Source organism: Dreissena polymorpha, chromosome 3 (assembly GCF_020536995.1).
Source record: "Dreissena polymorpha isolate Duluth1 chromosome 3, UMN_Dpol_1.0, whole genome shotgun sequence".
NCBI classification, from domain to species: Eukaryota; Metazoa; Mollusca; class Bivalvia; order Myida; family Dreissenidae; genus Dreissena; species Dreissena polymorpha.
The window spans coordinates 123,514,862-123,528,747 of record NC_068357.1 but is presented as its reverse complement, the minus strand read 5'-3'; the positions used below and the strand labels follow the sequence as shown (position 1 = coordinate 123,528,747).

The 13,886-nt window shown below is 39.0% G+C and overlaps 1 protein-coding gene across 1 annotated transcript in view; it reads right to left on the bottom strand.

The window, feature by feature from the left end:
- LOC127871295 (proteasome activator complex subunit 4A-like) overlaps positions 1 to 13,886 on the bottom strand; it is a 134,547-nt gene that overhangs the window by 9,906 nt on the left and 110,755 nt on the right. Inside the window, exons 40-45 of the mRNA XM_052414061.1 lie at positions 13,331 to 13,486; positions 12,171 to 12,247; positions 11,593 to 11,721; positions 10,536 to 10,688; positions 8,837 to 8,911; positions 2,868 to 3,071 (exon numbers count right to left, since the gene is read on the bottom strand). Of these exons, the coding sequence (XP_052270021.1) occupies positions 2,868 to 3,071; positions 8,837 to 8,911; positions 10,536 to 10,688; positions 11,593 to 11,721; positions 12,171 to 12,247; positions 13,331 to 13,486 (794 nt within the window). The remainder of the gene's footprint in view (positions 1 to 2,867; positions 3,072 to 8,836; positions 8,912 to 10,535; positions 10,689 to 11,592; positions 11,722 to 12,170; positions 12,248 to 13,330; positions 13,487 to 13,886) is intronic.

The following is a 13,886-nucleotide window of genomic DNA, read 5'->3' as shown; positions in this document are numbered from 1 at the left end:
CAATGAGGGTAAATTGGTGAGTATACCAGTAATAGACGATTAATTGTTTCTCCCAACAGCTTAAAGATTATGCTGTGGAAATGATTGTAATAATCGATTATATTATGGAGTTTTGTTAAATGTATCATAGTTTTTGCTGTGTATCATTTCAGGTAATGTTGAAATAAATACCAATAATGACAATTTACTTTTGAAAATGAATGTTTTGTTAATTTATGCCAAAAATATTCAGTCATTAAGGCAATAATAATGCCCTCTGAAAACCTGTGTAATTGTGACAAATAGGCTACATTTGAGCCTTGCTTTGGGTAAACGGGGCATGTTTGTAAAGTGTTGTCCCAGATTAGCCCGTGCATTCCACACAGGCTGATCAGGGACAACAAATTCTTATTTAATGAATTTTGTTTGTTTAAAGGACGTCTGTTCTAAGCAAAATTTGAGTCTAGGCAGAAAGCTTAATTCCATATCTATTAACCCACATTTTCCCTAAACAAGGCTTTTTTGTACTGCTCAATTGTCAAGATGCAAAAGACAACAACAAATTATTAACTAAGCAAGAGAGCCTCGGGCTTGAAGGCACTCACCTAAGACCCTCAGAAACTAAACTATTCTAAGAAGATAGAGATCAAAATAATGAAAGAACTTGTTACAGACAATACCTAAATATTTAATTTCTAGGCCCAATTTTTTTTTTTTGATATCAGCTGAGGTATTGTCAGGAAATATGTTCCTATGGAGGTTAATGAACATTTGACAAAAAGAGACTTCTTGACTAAAAACATGCTTTATTTTATCATACCCAGTGACCTATTTTTTAAAACTAACATGACCCAGTTTCAAACTCAGTCGAGATTTGATTGGGACAAATGTTCTGACCAAGTTTTCATGAAGATAAATGTGGCAGTTACTGCCTTAACAAGGTTTCACTATAGCCAGATAAGGTAAACTACCCTTTGGGGGCAGCTATGTTTTTCAAGAAAACCGGAGACATTATTTAAATTCAGGCAAGCTAAAATTAGAACAAATTACGTGACCAAGTATAGTGACGATTGGACTATAAATGTGACTTCTATGGAGTGTTAGCACGGCTTTACTATAGCCATATTAGGAAAACTGCCCCGCCCACTCGTGGCAATGGTTTGAAAGGGACCGGAAACATTGTATAACTCAGCTCATATATCATTAAATACAAATGTTCTGGCCAAGTTTAATGAAGATTGGACTAAAAATGTGACTTATAAGGGAGTTTATATGGTTTAACTATAGCCATAAAAGGAAAACTGCTTTGCCATCTGGGGATCATGTTTTTCAATAAAATAGAACTCAGCTGAAAAATCATATGTTCAAACATATGTTCTTACCAGGTTACCATGATTAGACTATTAATAAGACTTAGCCATTTTACTACAACCAACCTTGCCCCCTGGCAGCTGTGTTTTTCAACAAACATGAACAGTTTTCGAACTCAGCTGATATATCATTAGGACAAATGTTTTGACCAAGTTTCATGAAAATGTTGACGACGGATGACGCACAACAGAAAAAAGGCGATCACAAAAGGCACCAACATCAGGTGAGCTAAAGAGAAACCATAAGTTGCACAGTTTACTTCAGTTGTTTAATATAAGTTTCATTCTAAAGTACATCAAACTTTACAATACCTACATTGCCATAATGTAACCTGCTTACATTTTGTATGGCTAAGCTAGTTTATCAGTTTAAAGTGCACATACTTCTGCCAGTAACAGACAACTGCCGTTCGTGAACCAGAAGTAAGAAGAAACAAGAGATGTGTTTGTCAGAAACACAATGCCACCTAATGCGCCGCTTTTTTAAATATTTACCTTTGATCTTGAAGGATGACCATGACCTTTCACCACTCAAAATGTTCAGCTCCATGAGATACACATGCATGCCAATTATCAAGTTACTATCTTCAATATTTCAAAAGTTATTGCAAAACTTTAATGTAAAGTTAATTTTTTTTATATTTTATTTTTTATCTTTGACCTTGAAGGATGACCTTGACCTTTTACCACTCAAAATGTGCAGCTCCATGAGATACACATGCATGCCAAATATCAAGTTGCTATGTTCAATATTTCAAAAGTTATTGCAAAACTTAAATGTAAGGTTAAAGTTTAGATGACAGAATGACGGAATGACAGACAGACAGGCCAAAAACAATATACCCGCGATCTTTCGATCCGGGGGCATACAAAAGGGTGTAGAAATAGTATCGTGACCAATCACAACACAACTTATTGTCATCGGGCGGGAATTGAAAAAGCAATCCAAGGATTTGCAGTCCTGGGCTCTACAAAATGAGCTAGCTTGACCAGCTATATTGGCTGCAGGTTAACACTTTACCACTTAGATACGTATTAAACCTTTTACCACTTAGATATTTAGTTTTACACATTTGTATTTCCTTTGAAAGTTAAATTTAATTAAAGACTTTTCTTACTAGATTCAAGTTTTTAAGGCTTATCTCCAAACCTTAGACACTGATGAGCAGCAAACAGCATAAAACCTGAACAGACTGCAAGTTACTCACAGGCTGTTCTGGTTTAATGCTGTTTGCACATGGCCATTTTCACTTTGCTCCTGAGTGGGCTGCAGGTAAAATAGGAATTGTGCTCTGGGAAAACAAGGCTAAATGCATGTGCATAAAGTGTCATCCCAGATAAGCCTGAGCAGTTCTCACAGACTGATCAGTTATGACACTTTCTGCCTCTTATTTAATTTTTTCGTACAAATGAAGTCTCTTCTAAACAAAGTCCAGGTGGAATATGTCATCTGTGCATTAAGCCCCATTTTCCCAGAGCAAGGCTCATAGGTAAAGTACAGTACTACATGACACATACCTGAATGGGCTGAGGATCGTTCACGTGTTCACTGAGGTCGACCAGGATCTGGGGCATGAATGCCGGGACATCGTACGGGTATGCCTGCACGTAGGCACACAGGCCCAGTATACCCGCATGGCACTGTATAATCTTACCCATAGGAACCATTTCAGACTTGGTACGTTTGTTGATCTTTGTGGAGCTCAGCTTTTCAAAATGATCCTACAGCAAAAAGTCTCGAAAATTGAGAATTTAATTCAATGTAATGGTCAGAATTGTTGCATATACATATATGTAGGTAGGTTTGCTTAATCTGCATTCATCTTAAAATTGTATAAGCAAATTAACCCTTTATAACTTAGATACATATTTTGACGTAGTCCTTCAGACAGTTAAATTTAATTTAAGACAATTCCTACTAGATTCAAATTATAAAGGCTTCGTTTCAGACCCTAAGTTACTGATGAGAGGGCAAACAGCATAAAACCTGAACTGACTGCAAGTTACTCTCAGGCTGTTCTGGTTTTATGCTGTTTGCACATAGACATATTCACTTTGCTTCAAAGTGGGAAAGGGTTAATCTGCATTTATCTTATATTTAATAAGCCTATTAAATTGGAACTTACATACAATTTGAGTGTCAAGACTCTTAAACTAAGTAAAATGATGAATGACAAGGAATACATTCATTTCAATACCCAACTACAGTTTTATGTTGTATAGTACAAGTGTACAAACAATAGCTGTTCAACGGTAGAGCGCTCCACTATTCTTCCAAACATTGCTTGTTAAGTGATTTTGTTTTGCACAAAATTATAGCCTCTTACAGGCTGTTTCCCAATTGCAAAACGTAAAAAAGTTAATTTTTTTCCCCAAAAATATCACCAAAATTTCCCCCCAAAATGCAGAACTTTTCCAATAAACACAATAATTGATTTCTTGAGTTTATTATACAGCAATTTAATTATTGAGCACTTATAATATAAAATGTTAAAAAGCAGTTGAACATGCACTTATAACCAATTGGTACACTGTTATTTATAATCATATTAATGATGTTTAATCTTTCCCAATATCATGGTCTATCGTGTATGTCCCAAACCAAAAGGCACAGGCTGTAAAATATAAAGCCCCACAAAATCACTGCTAGTATAATGTAAGTCTTCTCTCAGTCACCAGACATTACTAGAGCTTTGTCACAGACGTGACGTATACCTCCACATGCAGCATTGACACAGAATATTTTGCATGCTGTCTTCAAAAAACAAGAAAAGCTAATTTATGGCAATTTTTAAGAATAATTATGCCATTATAATTTATGGCCATTTTGACCTTTGAACTCTTGAATTTTTTCGCATGACACGCGGTCCAATGACTGTGAACAAAATTAATGTACAGAGTCATTTTAAAATCTCACAATGAATGACATAGTTATGGCCCGACAAGCTCATTTATGGCAATTTTTGACTTTTGAACTCAAAGTGTGACCTTTACCTTGGAGATATTGACGTAATTCTTTCGCATGACACACTGTCCAATGATTTTGAACAAATGTACCGAGTTATTTTAAAATCTCACAATGAATGACATAGTTATGGCCCGGACAAGATCATTTATGGTCATTTTTTACCTTTGAACTTAAGTGTGACCGTGACCTTGGAGATATCGACGTAATTCTTACGCATGACACATCATCCAATGATTGTGAACGCATGTACCAAGTAATTTTTAAATCTCAAAATGAATGACATAGTTATGGCCAGGACAAGATCGTTTATGGCCATTTTTGACCTTTGAACTCAAAGTGTGACCTTGACACACCGTCCAATGATGGTGAACAAATGTGCACAATGATTTTTAAATTTCACAATGAACAACATAGCATTGCCCGGACAATCTCATTTATGGCCATTTTTACCTTTGAACACAAAGCGTGACCTTGACCTTGGAGATATCGACATAATTCTTTTGCATGACACATCGTCCAATGATAGTGAACAAATATACCAAATTATTTTATAATCTCACAATGAACAATATAGTTATGGCCCGGACAAACTCATTTATGGCCATTCTTGACCTTTGAACTCCAAGTGTGACCTTGACCTAGGAGATATAGACGTAATTCTTTCGCATGACACACCGTCCAATGATGGTGAACAAATGTGCCAAATAATTTTAAAGTTTCAAAATAAATGACAAAGTTATGGCCTGGACAAAATCATTTATGGGCAACTCCAAGTGTGACCTTGACCTTGGAGATATCGACGTACTACTTTCGCATGACACATCGTCCCATGATAGTGAACAAATGTACCAAGTCATTTCAAAATCTAATGATAAATGACATAGTTATAGTAAACTTATAATTACCACCAAGACATATTTGAAGTTGAATATCTGTAGAAAATAAAGCTTTTTTAAACTTAAACATGAAAATTTATAAATTAAAACAAGAAATGTCACCATGCAAAGCAAGTTATACAAATTTTTTATGGAATTTTTGGTTTAAGAAGGTCCCTTCTTATATCCAGTTTAGATGGAAAGTGTTGTCCCTGTTAGTCTATGCAGACTGCACAGGCTTATCTGGGACAACACATTAACGCAAATGCATTAAGTCTAGTTTTCTCAGAACGCGGCTCATTTGATGAACAGTTGAGCTAATACAGACACTTGCACATGATGAACTACTATTGCCATGTCCTACCAGCAACATGATGAACTACTATTGCCATGTCCTACCAGCAACATGATGAACTACTATTGCCATGTCCTACCAGCAACATGATGAACTACTATTGCCATGTCCTACCAGCAACATGATGAACTACTATTGCCATGTCCTACCAGCAAACATGATGAACTACTATTGCCATGTCCTACCAGCAACATGATGAACTACTATTGCCATGTCCTACCAGCAACATGATGAACTACTATTGCCATGTCCTACCAGCAACATGATGAACTACTATTGCCATGTCCTACCAGCAACATGATGAACTACTATTGCCATGTCCTACCAGCAACATGATGAACTACTATTGCCATGTCCTACCAGCAACATGATGAACTACTATTGCCATGTCCTACCAGCAACATGATGAACTACTATTGCCATGTCCTACCAGCAACATGATGAACTACTATTGCCATGTCCTACCAGCAACATGATGAACTACTATTGCCATGTCCTACCAGCAACATGATGAACTACTATTGCCATGTCCTACCAGCAACATGATGAACTACTATTGCCATGTCCTACCAGCAACATGATGAACTACTATTGCCATGTCCTACCAGCAACATGATGAACTACTATTGCCATGTCCTACCAGCAACATGATGAACTACTATTGCCATGTCCTACCAGCAACATGATGAACTACTATTGCCATGTCCTACCAGCAACATGATGAACTACTATTGCCATGTCCTACCAGCAACATGATGAACTACTATTGCCATGTCCTACCAGCAACATGATGAACTACTATTGCCATGTCCTACCAGCAACATGATGAACTACTATTGCCATGTCCTACCAGCAACATGATGAACTACTATTGCCATGTCCTACCAGCAACATGATGAACTACTATTGCCATGTCCTACCAGCAACATGATGAACTACTATTGCCATGTCCTACCAGCAACATGATGAACTACTATTGCCATGTCCTACCAGCAACATGATGAACTACTATTGCCATGTCCTACCAGCAACATGATGAACTACTATTGCCATGTCCTACCAGCAACATGATGAACTACTATTGCCATGTCCTACCAGCAACATGATGAACTACTATTGCCATGTCCTACCAGCAACATGATGAACTACTATTGCCATGTCCTACCAGCAACATGATGAACTACTATTGCCATGTCCTACCAGCAACATGATGAACTACTATTGCCATGTCCTACCAGCAACATGATGAACTACTATTGCCATGTCCTACCAGCAACATGATGAACTACTATTGCCATGTCCTACCAGCAACATGATGAACTACTATTGCCATGTCCTACCAGCAACATGATGAACTACTATTGCCATGTCCTACCAGCAACATGATGAACTACTATTGCCATGTCCTACCAGCAACATGATGAACTACTATTGCCATGTCCTACCAGCAACATGATGAACTACTATTGCCATGTCCTACCAGCAACATGATGAACTACTATTGCCATGTCCTACCAGCAACATGATGAACTACTATTGCCATGTCCTACCAGCAACATGATGAACTACTATTGCCATGTCCTACCAGCAACATGATGAACTACTATTGCCATGTCCTACCAGCAACATGATGAACTACTATTGCCATGTCCTACCAGCAACATGATGAACTACTATTGCCATGTCCTACCAGCAACATGATGAACTACTATTGCCATGTCCTACCAGCAACATGATGAACTACTATTGCCATGTCCTACCAGCAACATGATGAACTACTATTGCCATGTCCTACCAGCAACATGATGAACTACTATTGCCATGTCCTACCAGCAACATGATGAACTAACTATTGCCATGTCCTACCAGCAACATGATGAACTACTATTGCCATGTCCTACCAGCAACATGATGAACTACTATTGCCATGTCCTACCAGCAACATGATGAACTACTATTGCCATGTCCTACCAGCAACATGATGAACTACTATTGCCATGTCCCTACCAGCAACATGATGAACTACTATTGCCATGTCCTACCAGCAACATGATGAACTACTATTGCCATGTCCTACCAGCAACATGATGAACTACTATTGCCATGTCCTACCAGCAACATGATGAACTACTATTGCCATGTCCTACCAGCAACATGATGAACTACTATTGCCATGTCCTACCAGCAACATGATGAACTACTATTGCCATGTCCTACCAGCAACATGATGAACTACTATTGCCATGTCCTACCAGCAACATGATGAACTACTATTGCCATGTCCTACCAGCAACATGATGAACTACTATTGCCATGTCCTACCAGCAACATGATGAACTACTATTGCCATGTCCTACCAGCAACATGATGAACTACTATTGCCATGTCCTACCAGCAACATGATGAACTACTATTGCCATGTCCTACCAGCAACATGATGAACTACTATTGCCATGTCCTACCAGCAACATGATGAACTACTATTGCCATGTCCTACCAGCAACATGATGAACTACTATTGCCATGTCCTACCAGCAACATGATGAACTACTATTGCCATGTCCTACCAGCAACATGATGAACTACTATTGCCATGTCCTACCAGCAACATGATGAACTACTATTGCATGTCCTACCAGCAACATGATGAACTACTATTGCCATGTCCTACCAGCAACATGATGAACTACTATTGCCATGTCCTACCAGCAACATGATGAACTACTATTGCCATGTCCTACCAGCAACATGATGAACTACTATTGCCATGTCCTACCAGCAACATGATGAACTACTATTGCCATGTCCTACCAGCACATGATGAACTACTATTGCCATGTCCTACCAGCAACATGATGAACTACTATTGCCATGTCCTACCAGCAACATGATGAACTACTATTGCCATGTCCTACCAGCAACATGATGAACTACTATTGCCATGCTACCACATACTACTATTGCCATGTCCTACCAGCAACATGATGAACTACTATTGCCATGTCCTACCAGCAACATGATGAACTACTATTGCCATGTCCTACCAGCAACATGATGAACTACTATTGCCATGTCCTACCAGCAACATGATGAACTACTATTGCCATGTCCTACCAGCAACATGATGAACTACTATTGCCATGTCCTACCAGCAACATGATGAACTACTATTGCCATGTCCTACCAGCAACATGATGAACTACTATTGCCATGTCCTACCAGCAACATGATGAACTACTATTGCCATGTCCTACCAGCAACATGATGAACTACTATTGCCATGTCCTACCAGCAGGTCCTGGTCCATGTCCAGGTATCCACACTGCAGTAGGCCACTGAGGGTCACACAGGCCATCTCTCGCACCTGAAATTAGTAGAAAATTGAGAAACAAATAACATGCAAGGATATTTGAATGCGGGAACCTCAGCAAGCATGAATATCATTGAACATAATGAAAGTTATTTCAATGTTTACATATATATCTTTAGCCAGGGATCAAATTTGTTTTTTGGTTTTGTCGGTCCTAGACCGATTGGGGTCATAAAAGACCGATTGAAAATCCCAAACAGTCAGTCCAATTCTGTTTGCTAAAATTCCCATGACATGAAATCGCTTACACAGTGCACATGCTAACACACCCTAATGACATTCATATCTTGATAAGTTTTATAAACCATTCACTGCAGTCTCTAAACCAGTCAGGACCGGTTTAATGCACATCAGACCAAGAATCAAAAAATTGTGAACAGCGGATTAAAGATGCATCCAAAAAGACGCGTCTGAAACCAGGCGCTGTAACTAAACAAAACATGCCCATACATTTTCCACCAGCGTAAAAATCCGGTAATATAATTATGAATGAAAGTGGCGGATCTTATCGATATAAACTATAACGTACACAAATTATTTCTTAATTATTTGGTTTGTTATTGTCAGTAGCCAACCTACGCACAGACATTTGTTTGGTTCAGTGCATTTTTGGAAGCTATTATCGAGTCGACAATGATTTAAAACATCAGTATAGACTTACACGGATTAATAATATTGACAACGATGAAAAACAAGAATATCAGTGAAACTGATGGATGCTCCCCGATGATGCGCTTTGTCAATCTATGTGTTAATAACCACCTAAAAGAATCTATTATCAGCCTCGGTGACCTTGACCCCAGTGACCTCAAACCTCATCAAAAGGAAGAGGTTTATGCAAGGTACGTACATGCCAAATATGTAAGAGATCGGTAAAATAGTGAAGGCACTATGAGAAACGATAGCAAAAGTGTGACGGAAGGAAGTCTATTATTAGCCTCGGTGACCTCGACCTTGACCCCAGTGCTCTCAAACCTCATCAAAAGGTAGAGGTCCATGCAAGGTACCTAAATGTCAAATATAAAAGCCATTGGTAAAGTATTGAAGGCGCTATGAGAAACTGTACCAAAAGTGTGACAGAAGGAAGTGTATTATTAGCCTCGGTGACCTTAACCCCAGTGACCTCAAACCTCATCAAAAGGTAGAGGTCCATGCAAGGTACCTACATGCCAAATATGAAAGCGATTGGTAAAGTATTGAAGGCGCTATGAGAAACGGTAGCAAAAGTGTGACGGAACGAAGGAAGGAAGTAAGGAAAAACAGAACTACAAACTGGCAACTATATGCTCCACCGAAAATATTTTCGGGGAGCATAAAAAGTCTGATAATACAGCACACGAAACAACAATGAAATAGCAAATGATAAAACCAGTTGAGAAAACTCGTATGTTCCGTTTAAAAAAAAATGCCTAAGGGAATTTTACTTGTACATTTATTTAACCACGTTCATGAATGGCAAAATAAATGGTATATTTTTTTTTAACTTAATTTGTTGTCATGATTTCGGACATAATTTTTTTGATACTTTTCCCCCATTTATATCCAGACCGATTGATGTTGCGGGAAAATATGATCCCTGCCTATAGCTACTATGCACATGTTTCACTGCTGTGCCTACCTCCAGTTTCTCATCAAGCATCAGGTGCATCACAGTCTTCCTAATGGTCTCCTTGTGACCTGGCAGCTGCATCGTAAAGTAGTTGTAGAACACAACCACCTGCACATAGCGCAGCACCGCTGAGCGAGCATGCCATGAGGCCAGCCCCGTCACCTAGGTTACAACATACACAATATCATACACAAAGTTATCAAGATAAACAATCTGACCAGTTTTCAGAAAGATTGAGTCATGAATGTGCCCTCTAGAATGAGTCATGAATGTGCCCTCTAGAATGGTATTAAGCTTTTAAGAAGATATGATCTGGTGAACTTGATTTTGGGTGCACATGACCCTGATTCGTACCTGGCCTAGAAAATGTCAAGAAAAACACTCTGACCCAAGTGTTATCACAACTGAGTCATTTATATGGCCTCTAAAGTGGTTACAATGATTTCCTAACATTTGACCTGGTGACCCAGTCTTTGGACACATCTGACCCAGATTTGAACTTGGCCTAGATCTAGTCAAGATAAACATTCTTACCATCTTTTATTAAGTTTGAGTCATTGTGGCCTCTAGAGCATTAATGAGGTTTTTCTAAGATTGTACCTGGTAACCTAGTTTTATTTGAACGTGATGTTAATTCAAATACAGCGTAGGTATTGCCAAATTGAACATTCTGACCAAGTTTTCATCAACATTGATTAATAAATGTTTCCTCTAGAGTGGTTACAAGTTTTTCTAAATTTGACCCTGATTCAAATTCAGCCTCGAAAATGTCAAGATAAACATTCTGATCAAGTTTCATAAAGATTGAGTCATAAATATGGCCTCTAGAATGGCTTTCTAAGATTTGACATGATGATCAAGTTTTTGGGCGCACATTACCCAGATTCAAACTTGGTCTTAATTGAGTCAGGATAAATATTCTAACCAAGTTTCATTAAGACTCATTAAGATAAATATTCATTAAGTTTCATTAAGATTGAGTCAACTGTTTTCCAGAACCAATGTACATGCAGAACCATTGCACAGACAGAACCAATGCACACAAATCTTTAGGTTCAGTACTCACAGCCTTGATGTTGTGGAGCATGCTGGGTATCACGTCTGGCTGTACCAAAACCTGGGAGAGGACAGCGAAGGCTGACATACAGTCGGCTCTCAACTCCTCATCCTTCGTCTCACTCTCCAGGGTACACATCTGAAGAGTTTGCAGTCATACAAATGTGTGTCCCTCTGGGAAAACTTGGCTTAATGCTTGAGAGTAAAATGTAGTCCCAGACTAGCCTGTAAAGTCTGCACAGGCTTATTTATAGTATTTTTCATTTAAAGGAGGTCTCTTTCTAACAAAAATATAGTATAGGCGGAAAGTATTGCCCCTGATTAGGCTGAGAAGACTGCACTGGTCAATCTGGGACGACACTTTATGCACATTCATTAAGCATGGTTTTCCAAGAGCACAGCTAATGTGGGTGAGAATTAAACTTAAGTTAAGGGTTTCACCATTCAAAAACATGTGATACGGGCATTTACTGAATGAAATCAGCACATCCAGCCTTTTTTCTTGTAATAACATATTGCACCCTTTGAAAAGTGACATTCAAGGTACAAGTATATTCTGCCACATTCATTTTCCCCACGGTCACTTACCATTGGCAGCAGCTGGAGTATTTCAGTAGGTGCTGAGTTGAAAGACCTCGTTATACAGCTTGTTACACACTTCATCACTGAAATAGAAATGGCTTGGCTAATAAATGTTTTGAAAGTTTCATACAGGTTACATCAAGTAAAAGGAACCATCAATATTTATATCGAGATTCAACGAGTACAGAATATAAACATACCAGTTCTACAGAAGCGTGTGAGGTGTAACCAATCCAACATACCAGTTTTACAGAGGCATGTGAGGTGTAACCAATCCAACATACCAGTTTTACAGAGACGTGTGAGGTGTAACCAATCCAATATACCAGTTTTACAGAGGCGTGTGAGGCGTAACAAATCCAACATACCAGTTTTACAGAGGCATGTGAGGTGTAACCATTCCAACCTACCAGTTTTACAGAGGGGAATGAGGTGTAACCAATCCAACCTACCAGTTTTACAGAGGGGAATGAGGTGTAACCAATCCAACATACCAGTTTTACAGAGGCGTGTGAGGTGTAACCAATCCAACATACCAGTTTTACAAAGGCATGTGAGGTGTAACCAATCCAACATACCAGTTTTACAGAGGCATGTGAGGTGTAACCAATCCAACATACCAGTTTTACAGAGGCATGTGAGATGTAACCAATCCAACATACCAGTTTTACAGAGGCATGTGAGGTGTTACCAATCCAACATACCAGTTTTACAGAGGCATGTGAGGTGTAACCAATCCAACCTACCAGTTTTACAGAGGGGAATGAGGTGTAACCAATCCAACATACCAGTTTTACAGAGGCGTGTGAGATGTAACCAATCCAACATACCAGTTTTACAGAGGCGTGTAAGATGTAACCAATCCAACATACCTGTTTTACAGAGGGGAATAAGGTGTAACCAATCCAACATACCAGTTTTATAGAGGGGAATGAGGTGTAACCAATCCAACATACCTGTTTTACAGAGGGGAATAAGGTGTAACCAATCCAACATACCAGTTTTATAGAGGGGAATGAGGTGTAACCAATCCAACTTACCAGTTTTACAGAGGCGGGTGAGATGTAACATATCCAACATACCAGTTTTACAGAGGTGTGAGAGGTGTAACCAATCAAACATACCAGTTTTACAGAGGCGTGTAAGATGTTACCAATCCAACATACCTGTTTTACAGAGGCGTGTGAGGTGTTTCCTCTCCTCACTCTCCTCCCCCGGGGCGGGGGAGTTGTCAATGTCCATCTGCTCTACAGCCGTCTCCAGGCTGACACTGGAACCAGGGGGACTGGGGAGAACTGGGTATGGGCTGCTCTGTCCTGAACCTGGGCGGGAAAGGCAAACCATCCTCATACATCTCACTGTGATAAGCATGTGATTGTCACATGAACTTCTATATATATATATATATAAGCCTCGTACTGAAACAACAGGGCCTAATGCATGTGCATAAAGTGTTGTCCCAGATTAACCGATTAGTATACAGCCCATACAGGCTAATCTGGGACAACACTATATGCTGTAACTGGATTTTCGCTTAGATGACAGTCTTTTTAAATAAAATACCAATAAAGCAGACAGTTTTGTCCTTGATTAGCCTGTGTGGACTGCACAGGCTAATCTGGGATGACACTTTATGCACATAAATTACCGATATTCCCACAGAGCAGCTCACCTACATCACACTGTGATAATCACATGATTGTCACATGAAGCTCTCTAGAT